This window comes from Maniola hyperantus, chromosome 9, assembly GCF_902806685.2.
Source record: "Maniola hyperantus chromosome 9, iAphHyp1.2, whole genome shotgun sequence".
Taxonomy (NCBI): Eukaryota; Metazoa; Arthropoda; class Insecta; order Lepidoptera; family Nymphalidae; genus Maniola; species Maniola hyperantus.
Genome location: NC_048544.1, coordinates 10,429,136 through 10,452,169, shown reverse-complemented (window position 1 = coordinate 10,452,169; position 23,034 = coordinate 10,429,136). Strand labels below are relative to the sequence as shown.

At 36.7% G+C, this 23,034-nt stretch overlaps 1 protein-coding gene across 8 annotated transcripts in view; it reads left to right on the top strand.

The window, feature by feature from the left end:
• Rilpl (Rab interacting lysosomal protein like) overlaps window positions 1-16,267 on the top strand; it is a 33,030-nt gene extending 16,763 nt beyond the window's left edge. For 2 of the 8 annotated variants that reach the window (XM_069500672.1, XM_034972174.2), the window contains exons 4-9: window positions 1,751-1,825; window positions 2,433-2,531; window positions 3,040-3,221; window positions 4,095-4,220; window positions 7,563-7,655; window positions 8,089-8,226. In XM_069500672.1, coding sequence (XP_069356773.1) covers window positions 1,751-1,825; window positions 2,433-2,531; window positions 3,040-3,221; window positions 4,095-4,220; window positions 7,563-7,641 — 561 coding nt within the window. In that variant the 3' untranslated portion in view covers window positions 7,642-7,655; window positions 8,089-8,226. Of the gene's footprint in view, window positions 1-1,750; window positions 1,826-2,432; window positions 2,532-3,039; window positions 3,222-4,094; window positions 4,221-7,562; window positions 7,656-8,088 lie in introns of those variants that run through there. The other 6 variants (XM_034972172.2, XM_034972169.2, XM_034972175.2 and 3 more) reach the window with 5 other exon arrangements.
• Window positions 16,268-23,034: the final 6,767 nt, after the last annotated feature.

The window sequence follows — 23,034 nt, the reverse complement described above, 5'->3', positions numbered from 1 at the left end:
TCAATTTGTAGTTTTAGTGATTTAGTATTCTCAAAGCCGCAATATATAGCGTGCCAAACTCGGGTCAATGCCCCGCCTACGACGCGGCTTTAACTCCGAGTGTCCTGTTTGTTGACCTGTAGCGTCAGTCAGATGTTTTATTTGCAATATATCGTAAACTTTTACAATATTATAGGATATTTTTTTTCGCGTTTTTTTTGTAGTATCATAATATCAGCAATCATCAGTACTATCACCTGTCTTCGTTTTTTCCAGCGTTCTGATTACATCCTGTATACGAATGGTAATAATTGACAGCTCTATTTTGGAAACTTCGTGTCTTGTTGCTTGTGTGTAGGTTATGATATTGCCATGACAAAAGAAGACATAGTTATTAACTATGTCTACTTTTTACTAACTATTAGTTCCCTAGGCATACCATACCTAAAGTTTTCACCTAATTCAATAAACATACGAAAAAATAATCATTACAATAATCGATACAATACGTACAATTTTATCGATATTATTGTGTAATTAGTAATTACTTTATTCTACGTCTTGTTCGATTATTTCAATTGTAAGTTAGTCGAGTGAAAAGTCTATTGTACCGTAACCAGAGCGCGACTGGCGAATTTGCGGCACAAAAATCGTGACCTTCGTTTATGAAATCAATTAGCGTGGTCTGGAGCTCGAAGAAATTTAATAAGCTGTTAGGCGCAGTTTATACAGAAGTGGCGAGTTTCGGAGACGTGGTGTGACATAATAAATTTCTAATAATACAGATAATAATACAGATTCTGAGCGTGACAATTTTTTTGACCCGAAATCGTTTCTAGTTATTGAATTTTCAAAATTAATTAAAAATAGTACTTACATAGATAATAAGTTAATATGCCACACCCATATTTTATGCTAGGAAAAAATCCTTACCACAATCAATTTGAATGACTCATGTGATCTATTATAGGCTTAGTATAAGAGGGTGGCCTTTTTTATTATCGCCAAATAAGTACGGAATAATTTTAAGATTGACGTATCTAATCTGCTAACACCAATATCTGGCTGTCTTTTAAACTTACATTCGTATCAAATCCATTTACACTGACCCCTAGTACGAGTTTTTATAGTTATTGAAATCGAAAATTGATGTCGAGTGTCCATACGATTTCATCTACAGCAAAAACTGTTAATTATAATCGGTAGTCTGTACAAAATGTACGAATTTAAAATATAGAGATTTAGGACCATTTGACTCCGACTTTATTACTTTCCGACTTTAATATTATAACTACGACTATATCATAAAGCCCGCGGCTTTGCTCGGCGAAAATAAAAATTCTCTTTTTTTCCTATCCCGTGGAAATTTCGAAAAATCCAATCTTGTTCCTTGGCTACATTATAGAGGGCTGAACGTTGATGAGTCAGTCGATGAGTGAGTCATGACTTCTCTTTTTAATATAAGTAAGTATAATATATTGAAGACTCACGAAAAAATTTAAAGTTTTCGAGCAAACTAGTACTAGGGGTACACAATTATCTCTATTCTCTACGATAAGTACATCATATTATACGTATGCGTATTGCGTATACATTATTAGTAAGGTGATCGCCAAACCTTCATAAAAATAAATATAAAAGCGCATATTATTTACTTACCTATTTGATTTTAAAATTTTAATGACTCTGCAGTGGAGTTTTCAAGCACAGTATTCGTTGTAGGTTAGAGAGTTGTATTTTATTTAACATGGCTATTCTGGATGGGTTGCAGTTGACGAGTCAAGTGGAGAAATTAGCGCAGGTCAGCCGCGACCTCCGACGGAAGCATAAGCAACTACAAAATCAGGTATTTTATTTTATATTATTGCTATCATCATCATCATCCTATGCCCGCGAGTTCGTCCGTGAGGATTTAGATTTTTGAAAATCCCGTGGGAATTCTATGATTTTCCGGGATAACAAGTAGCCTATACTTGTATACGGGATGCAAGCTATGTCTGTACCAAATAGATGATTCCTGCAACATTCAGATAGATTTAGGTATTTCAAAAATCTAGTACGTGACAGGTCGAAATGGCAATCGGGGAGGGAACGCCCCGCACACCCGCACAGCTCCCGCGCTAACCCGGTGCGGGCGAGCACGGTTGACGTGCGGGGCGTTTCCCCCCGCCTCATGCCCCAATTGCGATCTCGACCTGTTGCGTACCAGGTATAGGTGTTCAGATATTATACTGTGTCTTGAGTCGCCGTCTAAGGCTGAAATCTATAGAGCGCACTTCGACTTTGCTCAGACTAAAGATCGAGTTAAAACGAGACAGATTTATATGAGAGATATAGCTCTGTCTCGTTTTAACTCTGTCTTAAGTCTAAGCTAAAGCAGAGTACGCTCTATAGATCTCACCCTGCGTCATCGTCGTCGAACTTAAAAAGTACATCAATGTAAATTATTTCAGATGCGCTTGGTATGCGAGGAACGTACGGAGTTGGGCGCCATAGTTCAGTCCCAACAGAGGGACATCACCACGCTTCAGCAGTCCGATGCACACAACAAGGTACATCTGTTTTCATGATCATCATCATCAACCCATTGCTGGCTCACTACTTACTTAGTAAGGGTCTCCTCTCAGAATGACCAAGTGCGGATAAGTAGGCTTCACACACCTTTGAGAACATCACGGGAAAGTCATAGGGTATAGTGGCTGCATCCAGCCCCCAGTGCCTGCGACTGGTGGCTGCGTCTAGTGACTGTGAACCACTTGTGGTCGCGTTAAGTGGCCGCCACTAGTAGCCCAGTGGGCGGCAGCACTAAGTAGTTTTATTTATCTACTAGCTTATGCTCGCGACTTCGTCTGCGTAGACTACACGAATTTCAAACCGCTATTTCACGCCCTTAGGGGTTGAATTTTCAATAATCCTTTCTTAGCGGATGCCTACGTCATAATAGCTATCTGCATTCCAAATTTCAGCCCGATCCATCCAGTAGTTTGACCTGTGCGTTGATAGATCAGTCAGTCAGTCACCATTTTCTTTTATATATTCAAGATTAACCATTTGCTCCAGAAGTGCACTTCATGCGGCGTGGCCATCATCGAAGGTGGCGACGATGAGGACCAAGCATCCAAACCGACATTTAGCGTCCGCGAAATGCGTGCCATACTTCACGAGCGGAACGAGTTAAAGTTAAAACTGAATCGCGCGGAGGAACAGTTGCAGGCGTTGCAAGCTGAGCCATTGCCTGACAGGTAAGAGTTAAAAAAGAAAGGAAGCTATAATGCATACATTTTGAGAACGCACTTGCACTATAATATTTGCTCTAGGTATGTGTCAACTGTCATGTCAAAAGTACAGTTTACCCTTAGTAAAGCTTAAGATTGAGGATTAAAACTCATTACTAGCTTACGCTCGCGACTGCGTCCGCATGGACTACAAAAATTTCAAACCCCTATTTCACTCCCTTTAGGGTTGAATTTTTAAAAATCCTTTCTTAGCGGATTCCTACGTCATAATAGCTATCTGCATGCCAAATTTTAGCCCGATTCGTCCAGTAGTTTGAGCTGTGCGTTCATAGATCAGTGAGTCAGTCAGTCCTTTATATATTTGGAAAGATAATTAAATAAAAATCATTTTACTTTTAAAAACCGGCTAAGTGCGAGTCAGGCTCGCGCAACGAGGGTTCCGTACTACATTCGTATTTTTAGACATTTTGCACGAAAATTCAAAACCTATGATGCATAAAAATAAATAAAAATCTGTTTTAGAATGCACAAATGAAGCCCTTTCACATGATACCCCACTTGATATAGTTATATTACTTCAAAATGGAAAATACTAATTTTTAGTTCATGACCACAATTTAATTTTTTGTGTGTGATGTAACCACAAATTCACGGTTTTCAGATTTTTTCCCTAATGTCAGCTATAAGACCTACCTACCTGCCAAATTTCATGATTCTAGGTCAACGGGAAGTACCCTGTAGGTTTCTTGACAGACCGACGGACAGACAGACAGACAGACAGACAGACAGACGACAAAGTGATCCTATAAGGGTTCCGTTTTTCCTTTTGAGGTACGGAACCCTAAAAATCGTTTAACATTTTTATTTATCCCTTCGCAGCAGCTCAGACACATCGCCGTCAATGAGTACGACGGCCGCGGAGGAGGACGAGGCGCCGGTGCAGGGGCCCTTGCCCGCCGAGCCTGACGACGCGCCCTGGAAACGAAACAGTGGCATAAGGAAGTTGTGAGTATACCCTCTTGTTCAAGATATCTTATCAAGGATATCCTTTAGCGTGAGGCGGAATAGTGTCATTTTGTGAGTTGTGACTTGTGGTCGCGTTCTTTGTGTCACGTAACGTCAACAACATTTAGGGCTTGTTCCACAACCACCAAATAAACTTTTTTAATTAATAAAATAGAAGTTTTTACTTGGAGCCACAAATAGTATAGATAAAAATTTATTGAAAATAAGATGTGTGGTGTGTGATATCAAAATGGACTCCACTCAGAATTTGCTGTCTCTGTGGCCAGATGGGCCAGACAGGCATTGGTTTGACGCCGCCTATCAGGCGTCAGTGTCGTGCGCTTGCATATCGTTCCCTACATTTGCGCAGTAGGTACATTAATTTGCTGCTCTGCCGCGACGTCATTGACGCCACAGACGGTCGACTCGAAAGTCCACTTTTAGTTTCGCGATAGCGTTGATCATAGTCTGCTTTGACTACAAATTCTTCGTGGTTGTAAAACTAAAAACGACTCACAACTCACAAAAGTTACACTCATTTGGCCTCAACTTATTGGTTTGGATGGGACGGAAATTGCAATTTATTGAGCAGTTATTCTAAATGCGCCCTTAAGCCACCGAGTTTAAGACGATTGCGTAGTCTACAAAGTACAGTATATACTGCTCTAGTACAGCTCGCACACAATCTGCATACTCAAATGAACTTGCGCAGTAACCGGTCACATTTTCAAGTTCTGTGACCAAATGAATCAATAAATTGCAACTTTTGTATATATATTTCTGAGGTTTTTGTTCATGTTATTACAAGTCATCAAAAATATACATTGCTTATGGTGTTGGATATTATATTATTGTATTCGCACATTATTATGTGTTGGTAACTATAATAATACATAAATAATATTATTATAACGACACTTCTGTACAATTCCGTTATTAAAACACAGAAATTAATTTGAGACTAAAAATAATGTCAATAATGCAACTGCTTCAATCTTATTCCACGACTTACTCAAATCTTTTTGGAGATCACAAAATATTATTAACCTCAAAAACTTTATTTCTTCCACAGCCTTCTCTTTCACATTACGAGCTCATTTTTGTTTATTTTTCTTATATAAATTCAGCGTCAAAAATAACTACCTTAGGGATCATAATATTTTGATAGGTAATTTAATATATTATGTTTTAACATTAATTTGATTAAATAAATTAAATATGGTGCCCAAGTTGGCGACATTATTGAAAAGTGTTACTGACATAGATTCGTGTTAAAATACCCATACAATGTAACAGCATAAAAGCTTATAAAAGTGTCAAGTCAAAATATTGTGGAGGACATACATAAACGGCTCAAATAAAAATCTACTCTGAACAAAGACACTACTGCTCATAGCCTTTAAAGTTGCACTACTGATAGCAGAAATGTGGCAGTGTTATGTTGTTCTGAAAATCTTAAGACGATTAATTATCTGTTCGGAGAGTATTCTAGCGGTTTCAGGAGACCCTAGTGCGTATATCCGTAAACATGCATCGGACCGACAACGCTGCATATCCGAAAGAGAAGACGTCAATATGTCGATGTTTTTCACAATCGATTCTTTAAACCTGCTAAGATGCAGCAGCTCCAAAGAGCTAGATATCTTACGTACCTGCTTTAGTATTTCTACGAATAATTGAAGGACCACTCTTAAAAAACCTATGTAGTAGCAATATTTTTGACGCTGACTTTATAATATTATAGAGATGTCTAAATAATAATTTGAGTTTAGCGGATAATATACTGGGCCAATGTTAAAAAACTGGCCAAGTGCGAGTCAGGCTCGCTCACCGAGGGTTCCGTAGTACAGTCGCATATTTTTTCAACATTTTGCACGATAAATCAAAAACTATGATTCATCAAAATAAAAAAAAACTGTTTTAGAATCCACACGTGAAGCCCTTTCATATGATACCCCATTTGATATAGTTATCTTAGTTCGAAAATTGAAAATACTAATTATTAGTTTATGACCACATTTTAATTTTACCACAAATTCACAGTTTTCAGATTATTCCCCTAAAGCCAGGAATAAGATCTACCTACCTGCCAAATTTCATGATTCTAGGTCAACGGGAAGTACCCTGTAGGTTTCTTGACAGACAGACGGACAGACAGACAGACGGACAGACAGACAGACAACAAAGTGATCCTATAAGGGTTCCGTTTTTCCTTTTGAGGTACGGAACCCTAAAAACCAATAATCCGCTATTACCAAATTATTATCTGTCTGCATTTGGTACATTTTCAAACAACAGTAAAATAATAAGATGTAAACTATTTTTGCGTTATGCTGTACCTTTACTTACAAGTAAATGCACAGTGCACACATATGCTTTAAAAAGGTATATATCATTTTTAGTAATATCACGAAGAGCCATATCAAATAATTATAATTAATTAAGTATTTACACATCGCTTTCAATTGGTTCTGGTGCATTATTCCCCATTTACGGCCAAAATGAATATTCAATCTGCCTGTATTAAATCTGTCGATAACTTATTTAGCAACATTGTTGTTTGTCAAAACTTGTACGGGCTTTTTATGACAATTAACAACGTTGCTGTAACTTATCGACTGATTACTGATAGATTGATGATTTATTTCGGCCAGTAGTATATCTTTAGGTTAATGTAAAAACGCATGAATAGTTTACGTTATTTTTGGCTTTGTGTTTCCGAAATTTCTCAAAATTTTGTCGATTTATTTTAGGTGCGTTATTGTTTAAATGTACGGAAAATGCGACCAGGGCCGAAAGAGATCTAACTGTGGAACCATCGTAACACTAAGCACGGAGCACGGATTGGCATGAGTATACATACACTCAAAACGCTTTCGCTTCACATTGACCATCCTCGTTGTTTAGTTTTTTTAATATGATTTTGTAAACAATTATGTCAAATTAATTTTTGACCTTCCACTTTTGTTTCATCATCTCCCTGTATATTTCATGATTTTGTACGTATTTTTTTCGATTTTGTTGCATCGTGTTCATAGCAAGTTTAAATATAACGTAATATTTTTAATTTGTAATATTGCTAGTTGGAACAATGCTATATCTATAGTAAATGTGTACGCTATGAAAAAATAGTTACAATGAAATTTTTTAATTATTTTTGTTGACAAAAAATCCAAATTCAGTAAAAGTTTTTAATTTAGTATTTTTTTTTAATGAAGTCTTAAAAAGTTGTATTAAAATAAATAGATTGTGAAAACTGAAAAATTAGGTAGAAAATTCGCGCTTTTTCTTATTTTTTGTAATTTTATTTTCGTTGCCCTCGTCCCTCATATCGATGGATAGATTCTGGCTGGCGCTGACATCACGGTCTGAAGGTCGCCGTTCGCCACCTCCGAGGATCTCTTTCGGCCCTTGGAACTGATATGTGGAATACAGGTATAATACACATAGATACGGAATCATACCACGCACATCCCGTAATATAAGATTATTGAAAACAATTATCGCCATCGTACGTCATTTTCTGAGATACAGAAACATTCAGGCAATTCATTTCTAAACATATTCAAGTCCTATTTTAATTTGATTTACCGTTTAGCCCTCCTCTAATTAAAATTAATTTCGATAAAACTAGTAACATATTTTGTCATCGACTATTCGATAAACTACCCAACCTGAAATTCGTACGTTAAAATTTACATTTGGGGTAATTTTTCAATTATCAAATAATGTTTAAAGGAAAATTTGACAATTTATAAATAGGCTGTACGTCAGCTAAAATGAAATGGTGGCGATGACAAAATAATTTGTTTTATCAAGATTTATAAATAGGTAGAAGTGAGTATTGAGATGTAATGTCGATCCGCAGTTTTCGCAAGCTCTTTGCTGAGTCTGATATCACCGTGGGCGGGTTCTCGCGACGCCCGGGGCCGTACGGCAAGGGCGCCGCGCACGCCGGCCCCGCCTCCGCCCCCGCGTAGACACTCTGACCCCGCGACCGCGCACCACGCACACTCGCCACAGAAAACGCCGCACACCACACACAGGCGCTTCTCCGACACGCGACACACCAAACCGGGGCTCGACCTCCGGCAGGAGCTCCTCCAGTTAAACCTGAGCACCCGCGACGTCGACAAATGGCTGGGCAGCAAGTTCGACGAGAAGGAAGAGGACTACGAAGTCGACTTTAGATTCGCCCACGATATCCCGCTCCAGAGGACCATCTCTTTAGATCGCGGCATAGACATTTTCAACTACTTGCAAACTCTTTCGGAATCATCAGATAGCGCTAGCGATGCGGTCTCGTTTTGGACGATAGGCTCCGATGACGGCTCGGGCTTACGGGTCGAACAGTACAGGAGTTTCGACGATATCCCAGCTTCTCCGTTTAAAGCGAAAAGCAGGCACGTATCTGTCGATGTTACGAATACTATGCTCGGTAACAGTTTGGCGTTTTCGGTCTTGAAGGAGAGCTACAAGGGCTTAGATGCCGAAAGTGGAACGGTCACCCCGCATATCAGAAAGTTGCAGAAGACGTTCTCGTTTAAAAGCTTCGACGAGTACAGGGAATCCGCGAAGAGTTCCACTGAGAATTTGGCGAGAGTAGAGACCGAAGTTGATTTAGGAAGAATTGAGATGAGACACCCTACACATGTATGCAGAAGCATATCTTTTGAGTCCGAGAATGAAAATAAAAGTCCACGACAACGAAGATTTGGTGTAACGTCAAACGCTTGGCAAGATAATTCTTCGAATACAAATATCTTGCCAAAACCGAATTTGATCCATTTTAAAAGTTGCGACGACGTGTTCGTTCAAGATGGAAAACATTCTCGTCTCAGATCTGTTGAAGCGATTGATAGAGTTTCGAAGGTCACGTTTCTCGAAGATAAAAAAGATAAAATATGTCAAAGCGATGCTATAAGAAACATTCGCAAACTAAGAAGGAATTTACTTATGCATTCTAAATCTGAATGCCGTGAACTAGGTGTACCCAAAATTATTGTAACCGAAGTTGATAGTTCTAATGAAATCGATGTTGCGAATATTGAAAAAGATATTATATTAAGAGAAACTTCCAATTTAGTAGAAATAGGTAGAAATTGTGATTGTAGTATTTGTAGCGGAAACGAAGGTGAACAGAAAGTGTCGTTTTTGAGCAGGAATTTGAATAGGATATTCGTGAGACTAGTCTCATACAAAGAGTACGGTAGGAAGTTGGCATTTTGGGATGAAAATAATAATTTAAACGAAAATGAAATGTTTAGTTGCTTTATACATATTATGAAATTGCTGCTCGGACTTTGGTTGCGGCACTCGGATCATAAGCAGCATAATTTGTGTGCTTAGTTATTTTTCTTGTTTTATTTGTAGGTAAATTACAAGGATTTTTTACAATTGGGTATTAGACTCCAATTTTTTTATTACTTTATTATAAACTAGGATAAAAATAATGACGTAAACTGAAGAAACTAATATCGATCAAATAACAAAAAAGTTATAAGCATTTAAATATTTCTGATAAGACAGAGATAGCGATATAGCATTTTGACGTCACACCTTACTAATGCCATAGTAGCTTCGTGCGGTTTCATACAAATTTTCGTTTTGCGAGAAAGGGATAGAAGACCCTCCCACTCCAAAATTAAAATGCCTGTAACTTTGTAAATCTCTGATGGATTTTTAATATTTTTTTCAGCTTATGTCATTATTTTTATCCTAGTTTATAATGAAGTAATAATATTTATTTAATTCAAAAGTAGGAAAATACCCAATTGTATTCAATGTTTTCAAAATGGTGTTCTTGGTTTAAAAAAGTCAATTTTTAGTACTATTGACAAATTTTATGATTTGCCTGTATCAACTCGATAATTCAAAACAATCAATCACATTTCAGTTATTCAAATTCATACACAACATACCCTTGGTTACAAAATGGTTCTACGATATCAGATGCATAGGGAAGTGACCAATACAATTATTGTTACATATTATGATAAGGCTGTGTAATTGTGTATGTGTGAAAATCATTTATAAACTGTATGCTAAAGGCATATATATAATAATCGATAGTATGTAATGTAGAAACTTACAATGTAAGCGTATTTATTTATGCTGGTATAATGGAATATACTTACTGCAAAGTATCTCGAAAAAAAAACAACCAGGTGCCTCAAATTGACTTCATTTTTGCGTTTATATTGCGCATAGACAAGTATGTATTATAAAATCTGCTATCCCAGTTTTTTTTCATATTATGCAGTTTTTTTTTGGCAGTTGCGATGCAGCCAATTGGGTATTTGACTCTATTTTTTTATTACTTTATTATAAACTAGGATAAAAATAATGACGTAAACTGAAAAAAACAATTAAATCGATCAAATAACAAAAAAGTTATAAGCTGTCAAACTTTGTTGCTAGGCTCGCTGATTTCGGCGATAGTATAAATCTATACTAATACTATACAGAGGTAAAGCTTGTAAGTTTGTTTGCAGGGGGTAATCTCTGAAACTACTGGACCGATTTACATTATTCCTCAGTGACATAGGGCTCATCCGTGAAATCACGGATTCCGTAAAAATACGAATTGAATGAGTACGGCCACTTCGAATAATCACGGATACGAACCGAATACGGATGAATGCACAAACGCCCTAAGGCTACTTTTTTTTTCAAAAAAATTAGAGATCCCTACGAAAATTGTAATAAGCTACCCGTGCGAAGCCGGGACGTGTCGCTAGTTCGGAATAAAGGATTACGTATATTTATCGACTGCTATGTATCTGTCGGTTTTCTGTAAATGTTAGAATTATTGTGTGTTAAAAAATTGGTTTGTGGGAGTTTTCTTATGGCATGTTTTATGATAAAAGTATTGACATATTAGTAAAAGTATTAACATATATATTATTAAAGGAAACTGGGCAATTATTTTGTTAGGAGGAGTCTCCTTTGAGCACTACCGAGCACGCATAATGCAAACGAAGTTTTATTTTTATACTAATCTTAACCCATTAAATTCTTTAAAAAAAATGTTGACTCGCTCTAGAAACTAATAGTGCCTCTGGTTTGCCAGATTTCTGTAAGAAATCTCAAAAATAGTTTCAAAGTTACATAATATGTTCAAAGATGTATATAAGCCTTGTGGCCTGTGAAACCCACATATTTTTATTGAAATTTGGCCAAACCAGAGACATTAGTTTCTAGAGCGTGTCTAGAAAATTCGACTAACTTTGGCTGGTTATTCCAAAGAGAATATGCCTAGAAGAAAAATAAACTTCATTTGTATGGAGCGCGCTCCAAAAGCTCTCGAGCAGTATGCATATTATTGTCGGAGCTGGTGAGTAAAAAAAATTCTGTAAGTCAAAGAAAAATTTCCAATGAGGAGGTTTCCAGGCAACGTTCGAGAAAATTTTCATAGATGGCGCTGAATATATTACCACTACTAAAGACGAAAAATAATACCTATGCTTTAAATTTTAAATTTAAATCGGATGCGAAATTAATTAATTACTTCTATTGTAGTTCACAGATTTTGTGGGGAAGAAACGTGAGGAAAATTGCAGTGCACGCTCTTACTCTTCATCTATGTCATTGATTGACACGACCTAAACATTAAAGCATAGATCATAAAGATATAGGTATTATTTTTCCTCTTTCGTGGCGACCTATGCGAAATATTCAAGAGACATCTATGAAAATTTTATTGAAGCTGTCCCTGAAACTACCTCATTCAAAATGTATAACATATTATTTGTATTCATTATTATAGCTTTATTTGCAAATATTATATTATTTAAATCGTTTCATACTCAACTTCCAGTTCTTATTTGAACAACATCCTATGCGGTTCAAATAAGAACGTCGGCAATACCACTCCGTAACTCGCATACCTGTTAGTATGGTAACATCAGCAAATAAATATGTACCTAATATAAAAAATAATGCTAGAATTGTAATACAAGTTTGACAGATATTCGACTTAATGAGAGTCAGACGTTGTTCACATTTTAAACGCATAGAAGTTGTAGCAAAAAAAATCTAGCAGTTTTTCCAGCAATGCATGTCTAGAAAGTGTAAACTCAATAAAACGAAAACTGCGTATTAAAACGTAAAATTATACAATTAATTATCTATAGTAAAAACTTTGCCTGCTCCAATAAAATATGCATGTGCTATTTCATGCATATTTGCATGCTAAATAACGTGTGAAGTACGCTTACTTACAATGTTTCAATGACTTGATGAATCTTTACAGATGGCTAACTTTGGCGTTCAAATGTACCTTTAAAAGGTTTACAAGAATGAACAACTTCGACTGCTAAATGTCGTAAGTTTGAATATTGTTGTAGACTTGATATAGCAAGCGTACTACAAGCCATGTCTAAGGCACTTGTCCCATCGCCGACGAGGAAGCGACTAGCTACCGACTCGCTCAAGAAACGCGCAATCGATGTATAATAACATGTCAATGAAAGAGATAAATTTATCAATAGTTGATCGCTGACTGTTTACCTATAGTACGCGACAGGTCGAAATGGCAATCGAGGAAGGAAACGCACCGCACACCCGCACTGCCCCCGCGTTAACCCGGTGCGGTCCAGCGCGGGTGACATGAGGCTGTGCGGGGCGTCCCCCCGCCTCATACCCCGATTGAAATCTCGACCCGTCGCGGACCTTTACATTTTCTCGGCGAGAACTCTCCACCCGTTTGTAGCTGCAGCGGCAAAGAGCTGTCAAAGAAAAAAAATCGCTTTTTGTACTCTTGCTATATCTTGTCTGTAATATAAATACAGTAGGTCGATTTCGTAAAACCCGCTCAATCATTATTAAAATCTCAATTGTTCTGATTGGCTGAATTTGTGCGATTCTTGTTGCAACAAAGCATTGCAGCCAATAGTGAGCGAGCGTCAACTAATCAGAGGTGATTGCGATCGTGACATTGTAGCTGTCATTCCATAGCAATCGAGCAAGCTGCGGGGCGATTGTCTAAAACCTGCATCAATCATTATTACAATCTCAATTGTTCTGATTGGCTGAATTTGTGCGATTCTTGTTGCAACAATGCATTGTGGCCAATAGTGAGCGAGCATTAACCAATCAGAGATGATTGCGATCGTGACATTGTAGCTGTCAAACAACCGCGGTAGGGCCACAGGTCACTTTTCACATTGTATTATTACTTGTTCTACAACAGTTAATTTTTACTAATAGCTAAACATTTCTGTCTTCTACGTAACTATTCGTGTTATCATTTGCTCTGCTAGAAATTTAAAACTTATAACGTAAATATGGTTTTAATTGTGATATGTGATTACTGATTGAAATCAATGATATTACAGAAGTTATGTTAGTATAGTATGAGTACCTACTCTACTCATGGCCTAAGTGATTTTTTTAATAAGTTACTTATTCGAATAATACGATAACAGAACCATAATCATGTTAGAAAATAAGAATATTATTATCAAATGCCGATTCCTCTAAAAGTTTTACAAATTGTTGATTTTTTTTTAATCTTCGACAATATAATATTATGAAAAACATATAACCATCACAACTTTGATAGTATTTAAAGACTTAGATCGATTTCATAGATTAGTAAAAATAAAAAGAAGTAAGTAGCAAAAAATGATTCAATTAATACCTACTAATAATAAATAATTAGTTAACTGGACTAGAAGCGTTCCGTAGAACACTAACAGTTTTGTGATAAGTAACATTTTTGATCGAAAGTTTACACTTTCTTAATAGATTACCAACCAATATCTCGACGGTTTTATTAGTGCCTCAATAACTAACGGTCTTTTTCACATATTCAATGTAGTACATAATATTTTACCTGTATTGTATCGTTGTATACTTAGGTTGATAATAATTATAATGTGAGCTTTGCTCGCTAGCGTAAGAAAACTATAATCATTCCTTAGAGCTTCTTTCATAGACAGGTGCAACGCCATTTTCTGTACATTGAAACGAAAGTATTACACAAATCAATTGGAGTGGTACAGGTCGCTTAGCAAGAGCTGGAACGTTCATAGTACTTTTAGTACTCAAATACAATTTTGTTATGCAGCATGTTCTAAAAAAATCAATTTATGTTATTTGAACGAGGTTGCGCCAAAGCGCGTGTTTACGGTGCGCTGCGTGCCGCATTTTGAGGTAAATATCGTTTCTACTCTGTAAATGTAGGTAATTTTAAATCCTTCATAAAAAGTTTACTTCCATCACTGTTATTATTGTGCTGAAATAGCAAAAAAAAATATTTCTATCGTCAAATGTTTTGCAGATCAATTTTTTTAGGAAATATTTTATTCTAACCTCAAAATAAACAATTATCGGTTGACTGACGGATAAATGTATTTCATAATAGTAGTAAAAATAAAACAAAAAATAAACAGACTTTTTATGACACTTGCGCTTATTCAGATACTACACAAACGCAATCTGTGAATGTATCTTCTAAATATGTATTATATAAAATTCAAAGTCCTGTCCCACAGCCTAACCCACTGATCCGAGTGACATGGGAGGGTGTATTCTTTGTAAAGAGTAGGTGTCCACTAAGAAAGGTTTTTCGAAATTCCACCCCTAAGGGGTCTATGATTTTTAAATTTACATCGATAAAAATTGGTATACAAGGCTTTCCGTTAAGAATAAAAAATACGTACTTCACGATTTTTTAAAATTGTACTGCCAAGAGGATGAAAGTTTGTATGAAAGTCCGTCATTTTTAAAGTTATTTCCATGAAAATTTATATTTGGGTTTTCGGTTACAAAACAAATACGTATAGGTACCTATTTCAGGATTTCTGAAAATTCTACCCCCACGCCGATTTTCTGAATTCCACCCGAGCGAAGCTGGGGCGACCCAGCTAGTTATAATATGTACCAGCTCTTGTTAACATGGCTGTAAGTACCTACATTATTTCTGCAATGGCGATGACTTGACTATGAAACTAGCGTTAATTAAATCACTTGTTATAATGACATAATCATCGTTGTCATTTTGTTTGAAAATGCTAGTCATAGTACTATTGGGTACAGTACGCGGCACAAAATAATGTGCATCGATCTTTGGAAGGAGATAGCGGATTTGTAGAGCATTGTCTTGAGACCGACAAAACGTGATATAGGTATGAGTGACAGAGAGAACATTCTACAAAGCCGAAATGTAGATGTACATTATTTTCTGCCGCGTACCTACTGTACTAGATGTAAGATATTCAATAAATAGAGGAATATTAGTTTGATCTTTTGTGGTACTAAATACAATTAATTTTCATTTTTTTGTCTAGATTAGGTATCGTTCCGAAATAGTTTTTAATGTTGTACCTATGCTGCAAGTTGTTTTATTTTAAGTAGAAATTTTAATTATATAAAATAGGATATTATATCTTCTTTGAAATACTAGTTTGAAATCATGCAGTTACCTGACACTGCTATATTTTTTTTGTTGGAAAAACAAAGTTAATATGCTCAAGAGTTTCTCAAAATTATTTATCAAGGACGTTGTCGCGTAGATTATATCGAATTTCTTCGAAAAATGAGGTGACGACCTATGAGGCGGTAAGACACTTTCGAGTACCTTATGGGCTTATGGCACAAGACGTGTCATTCTCATTTGTTTATTGTCTTTGACATCACTGTAACTCGTATATCTCGTTATTGTGGTACAAAATTGTGGAACAGGGTTACAAAAAATCTGTAGTAACTGCGCGCGAGAAATGTTTTTTCTGAATATGCACTCCCCTTATAGAGTCACTCTGATTTGCAAAGTGTTTAGGACCAGTAGATTGTAATATTCCACTATTTACCAAGAATATAAATCTATCACATTTTGGGTTTTCGGGATAACAATACAATTTTTGTAATTTTTTTTTGTTAAAACACCTAATTTTCCTATTGTTCTTTACTTGTGATGATAATCTTGTAGAATGTTAAAAATGTGAGACAATCTATGGGTTAAAATACATACCTAATATTATCTACGAAATTTATAAGTTGACGGTGTCAAAATAATTAAAGATATGTTTATAATAAGTTGAAAATGTGTTTTATTGTTATACTTAACTAACGTCGCCTACGTAGTGAAATGTACTTAATGCTGAGTTTCATCAAATTAAAGACGAAATGAGAATCTTTAACATAAAAATTTCTTGCAATAGAAATTGAAACCACTCTTACGGCGGTGGTTACTCATCCGATCCGAGTCCGTGAAATTACGTTCCTTTTTGTTTTGTATGGGAGCTTATGACATGTCGTAGGAAGTATGGTATTCTCACGGATGACGTATAGAACTCGGATGACGGAAGTGCAGTGGGTAATCGCCGTTAGGCTAGGTAAATAATGTGGCTAATTGTGTTGTACACAATCTCTACACTGAACTAAAATATCAGATCTAAATGCATTGATATCGCTTTCATAATGCTCCCTGCGGAAATGAGTAACTAAGAATAAAGGTAGGTACGCTTACACGGGCAATTCAAATTCCGCAATTTCAGGCAATTTAGTCAATTATGACGTCACGACAACATGAAGCAATTTACCCAGCAATACTTAAAATTTTCAGCAATGTTATGCTAAATAATTATTGTTCCAGATTGATACATACGTAAATTGCCTGGAGTTGCTGAATTTCAATTACCCGTGTAAGCGTACCTTTAGAGTTAGACCTTTCCATTTAGTTTAATTAAAGATTAGATACAGAACTATACCTACTGACGAAAGGTTGTGAACCGTAACATAGGTACTGCTTACAATTTATAAAATCAAAGTTAGGTTAGGTTAGAGCATAAATCATTTCTAGCAGCCATAGAAGCCGTCAAAATGAAGCCTCAGCTCTTACTCTACGGAAGCTAAAAATGTTAAGCTGTTAAACATCTGACGCTCAGCTACTGAAAAGAAGCGATCGGCCAGATTTGAGAAATCGGCCGCGGATCTCTTTCGGCCTATTTTTTTCATAATCTTTGAATGCACTTTAAGTGCTGTATTTGGTTGTTGTAGCGGCAACAGAAATACACATTCTGTAAAAATTTCAACTCTAACTATGACGGTTCACAAGATCTACAACCCGCTGACAGACTGAAAGGCGACAGCAGAGGCTTAGTAAGTAATAGGCACCCTTCGGGTACGGAATCCTACAAAGTAGTAATTTGTAGCGGTGGTAAATCAGCCCGTGTTGCCCTAAGTTAGGTAAATAATCTGTTTCAGTAAGTTGAAAACTTTTTGAACCTAGATTTCGGTTTGCGAATCTACCATTACCAATTCCAGACACAAATCTTATCCTGTATAGGTACTAGCTTATGTTCGCGACTTCGTCCGTGTGGACTAAACAAATTTCAAATCCCTATTTGACCCCCTTGGGGTTGGATTTTCAAAAATCCCGTCTTAGCGGATGTTTACGTCATAAATCATAATAGCTATCTGCATGCCAAATTTCAGCCCGATCTGTCCAGTGGTTTGAGCTGTGCGTTGATAGATTATAGTCAGCTTTTCCTTTTATATATCCTGTATTCTGTAGGTATTTAGATGTCTCATACTATATAGCTATACAGATTACAAGTTTACTGACGCCTCAATTTTGTTGTTTGAATGGCCTAAGGAAGTTGTCGGTTAATATTGTTAACGCGATCGATCAATTTATACGGTCTAATTAACCTGGTCGGTGGTTACGACTAGGGGCATCACAATCCATGGTAAGAAGGTACCTATCACGGAACAGGGAATCAGCTTATTACCAAGCACTGTTCTGTAGGTACATGTTTAAATGATAAAACTTTAAATAAAAAAATTAGGTACCTTTGAAATTTTTAAATTAATAAATTAATTCTTGAGGGCCTTTAAACCACCTTTTTTATAAGAAAAATATTATCTTTGTAAGTATGGGAGATATTTAGATAACCGGTTTATAATAATGTGAAGTGGCCTTAATAGTTTAAAAAATATAAAAATAACGATGGAAGGTAATTAATTGATGTAAACCAGTTCAGAAAAAATACCTTAGGTCCCACTCTTACGCAAAAGATTGCTTTACACGTTAGTGATCATTAAGAGACTCTTTGTAAATATTGCATTGTAATTAACTTAATGATACAGTTTTAAATGTTAAATAAGCATTAATTGGAATAGAGAGCAGAGCTACAAACAAACAAAGGAACATTTTCTAGCCGCACTGGGATTTAATTGTCTATTCAAATAAAACTAAGTATGATACCAAGGTATCATAAATGATACATTGTTTTGCTGAATGCTGAAAAAACTCACAGACACTGTTTTGTCTTTAACAGATAGCACTTGCTTGCCTACGATTTCTAGGTAAGTATACCTATTAGGTACCTACCATAGTGATGCATTCTGAGATAAATAAATGAAAGAGGGAGGACTGGATCTAGGCAAGCCCGCTCCATCTTATGCTGCATCATCACTTGCCAGCAGGTCTGATTTTTAAATAGAGATAGCGAGCAAAGGAGCAGGCGGGTCACCTGATGTTAAGTGATTACCGCCGCCCATGAACATTTGCAGCACCAGAGGAACCGCCGATGCGTTGCCGGCCTTGTAGGAATTTGTTGGTCCGCCCCTTGAATAACCCCATGTTGCAATCTAGTGGGAAAACCGCCGATGGGAGTTGGTTCCACTGTTTGCACGTGCGTGGAAAGAAGGATCTGGCACAGCGGACGGTCGAAGTTCACGACACACCCAGGTGGTGAGGGTGAAATTCTTTACGGTCGGTGGCGCGCGGTGCGGTTGTAGAAAAATGAGGGTGGAATGAGGTCAAAAAGCTCTTCAGATTGCAGCCAAACGCTAGTATACTTAGGTATAAATTTAAAAAATGTTTAAACTGGTGGTTCAAACTAAGGATAATCGTATCAATGACCACATTAATATTTTAGATACGTTCACTTCTCCGAATATCTTTTGACTCTCCTTTTAAGTCAAGTAATTTAGCGTTCCGGTACAATGCCGTGTAGAAACCAAAGGGGTGTGGGTTTAATAAAAACTGCCATACCCCTTCCAAGTTGGCCCATTTCCATCTTAGGCTGTATCATCACTTACCACCAGGTGCGATTGCAGTCAAGTGCTAACTTGTATATAAATATAAAAAAGCATCCAGTGTCAGTAAAGTGAATTGAAGCGAGTAACTTCTCGCTGTCGATTAACGCCGACAAATTGATCGACCGAATTATGTTAAGTATAAGTCAAACTGCTTAACCGTCATTTAGGGGTCTTCATACATTTATCAACTTAAAATTGAAAGACTGCGTATACCTAAGTCCTAACTAAGTAGAAGTAAGCAGCGATAGCCTAGTGGTTAAGACATAGACGTTATTATTCGGGCTTCGGCGGACGTACGGGGTTCGATCGGGCACGCTTCTCTAACTTTTCAAAGCTATTAATATTATTATTTAAAACGCACAGAGGTATAAGTCCGGTTAAGATGGCAATCGTGGTATGAGGGGGGGAAGGAAGGCCCGGTAGGTATATCCGCACGTCACCCGCGCTCGCCCGCACCGGGTTAGCGCGGGGACTGCGGGGCGTTCCCTCCCCGATTGCCATTTTGACCTGTCGCATACGTAGGTGCAAATTATCTAGCAGATTTTTGTGAAAGTATCCCGAGTTGTTTGTATCTCGGTTACACGAGTACAAATCACTCAAGTCAAGTGCTAGTTACTCGTATATGACTGTATGAGTAATGTATTGCTTAACCCTCATCAAAAATATCGGATCTGTCAACTAGTAGTTTTTGTGTGTGAAGAAAGTTGGCCCATGTAGGTCACAACCTGCTGCGAACTCACGAAACCTGTCTTCGTAAAAAGTGGCGAGTACAGTGTAGGTAGGTAAGCTGAGTTCGGAAGTCATAAATCAATATCTATTATCTTCACATGATTAATGAATCTTAAATGAAATTAATCGCAGTAAATTCTACTTTTGTAGGTAGGTACGAGTACTTACAGATCAATGCCGTGGTGGACTAATCCCGCCCGATGCCTGCCATGGTGCTTTTTTCCATAGATTTTCCGGCGTGGAGGGTCCAAACCCAACGGAATCAATATGTACATAGACCTTAGCCCTAATATTATTATTTGTATGACCGGCTAAAACTTGTTAGTTGTTTGTCAAAGGGCCTCTGCACGCGACGCGGCATCAAGGAGACTGCCCATCCTTTTTTTTTAATTTATAGACTAGCGCTTTTCTGCAATCAGACCTCGTGGCAAGTGATGATGCAGCCTAAGATGGAGCGCGCTCGCCAGAAGATGCCTATTAACTCTTGACTTGAAAGTACCCATAATTTATTATAATTGGAGGGGAAAACTGATGCTGGAAGGGCGTTCCAAATCCTAGTGGTAGGTATGAATTAGAAATTGAAAAAGGACCCCGAATTTTTTCTTTAATTTTTACAGGAACGATCCATAGTTTCATTTTTACTAGGTACTGGTAGAAGTGGCGTGCACAGGAGTTCAAGGCAGGGTATGCATTTAGGTATGAACTTATTTAACGGCAGGTTATAATGAAAAATAAGATTTTCTGCCATAACTATATGTACAGTTAGCTATGTAGTATGTATTATTTATTTAATTATACTATATTGATTTTATATAGTATTTATATACATGTAGGTATATTGTATATATTATATTATATTTTATAGTATGTACCTATTAGAGTGTATGTGTTTATATATACCTATATATATTTATATATATATTATATTTATAGCTACATTGCGACTCCCCGTCTTACAGTTCTATAAGTTCTTAAGTATGGGTTGCCTGGAAGAGATCACTTTAGTGATAAGGTCGCCCTTTGTTTTTTAAGTGTATCCTGTATTCTTACTCGCTGTAAATCTATTAACAATAAAGTTATTTTAAATTAAATTAAATTAAATAAGCATTGATTTATTACAATGAAGGTAAGCAGTGTGTTTATGATTCTATGAGCTGCATGCCACTGACTGGTAGTTACTAGGTATAACCTATTTCAAAATTGGCTCTCGTAGTTTCTGTACATATTTGGATTTGGGATTTAACTCGTAAGAGAATTTTTCAGATTTCTCATTTGGAACCGCCAGACCATCATCGATCCGAGGCATACATATTGAGTTAGCCTTTCCTAATAATACCTAGGTACCTACTAGAATTTTCTTCCCCAATTTATTATTGAATTGTGCAGTATGTTACAAACACACCTATGAATCAGTACCCTTATTATGAATGCGAAAGTGTATTTGTTTGTTGGATTGTCAATTGATTGATTGACATTGATTCAATCCCGTCGCAACGGTGCAACGTATTGACGTGATTTTTTTCATGAGTATATATAAAGACCTGGAGAGTGATATAGGCTACTTTTTATCCCGGAAATCCAAAGTTCCCACGGGATTTTAAAAAACCTAATTCCAAGCGGATGAAGTCGCGGGCATAAGCTAGTATTGTGATAAATAGACGCATGTGTTTATCGAAGCGTAGGACCATTTTTCAATTTTCTATTAAACTAGACAAGCAAGTCACGTAGTCTCCACGGTGCCGCTGTTGAAAGAATTGCTCAATACAAGAATATTAGCAAATAGTTATATTTAGACTTTAATCAATTATGTGTTAAGTTTCATTGCTCCAGGGATGGGCGATAGAATTGCGACGCAGTGTTTCACTAATGCAGTTCTATCGATTGTGTTGTTTTTGTTTACACATATTATTTTACTGATTATTGATTATTATAGTGGTTTTGTAAATTAATTGATTGTGAACCAAGTGATAAATAAACAAATTCTAATTCTAATTAATTCTAATTATTTTTTCCGTTTTTTTGCTTTTGTAACTGATATGTAGATAGGTAGGTACCTAGTTATCTACGAATGGATTTTTGATATGTCCAAATTATTTGAACTACCATTTTCGCTATAAAAATGTTGAACTTGACGATTTAAACTCTATGGAAGTTCTAAACGGTTTACCAGAAGTTTTAAACAAAAACGAAGCGCTAAGAAAACTAACCTACCTACCCATATCCCATTTTATCTGAAGATAGACTTAGGTAAATAACATAAAACATCTTTCTATTTCATGAATCACGGGTCGCGGGTCTAAGAATAACCTAATATAGACTTCTCATTGTTTTGCATCTGGGAAGATACTTTTTTATTACATAAGTATGTAAGTACCTATAACAATCAAACAGGAAATAAATGCGTAGGTAATTAATATGCAAGAGGAACTTGAAGTAAAAACATTATACCTAACCATCTTCCTAATTGAGTAACCGCTTAGTCGGTAGGTGATTTCCAACGACTTTGCCCTCATATCCACAGTTGACATACAGGCTCAAAATACATAATAGTACAGACAGGTTAGACTTCTGTAATTAATTTTGTAAATGATGTAGTTAGGCCTGTTTTCGATCTTAAACATCCGTCTGATGTACAGGTGTTATCGACCGACCGGAATATCGATAGTATCGTGGATGATAGGTAGGCACCTAAGTGAGTACCCTACGTCCTGCCACCAGCCTCAAAAATCTTAGTCAGTGGTATCACGCGCGCCCTAAATCAGCGTGAGCAGAGGGGTCAACGCCGACAATCTACTTATTTATGCTAACCAATAACCATCGATGTAGGTATAAACCGTAGTTTTCTATGCGATCGTCTCAACTTGAACCGTAGATCCGATATCACCCGTGTTTTCTGGGCGTTTCTTGCTCGCTTCATCTTTTTCTTCTTTGTGGTACCTAAGTATTAAAGAAGAAGATTTGCAAATTGCTTTGTTTGCTAAGTTTCCAAACTTTTTACCTACCATAGAACCTGCAGCTGGAACTCCCAAAGTAA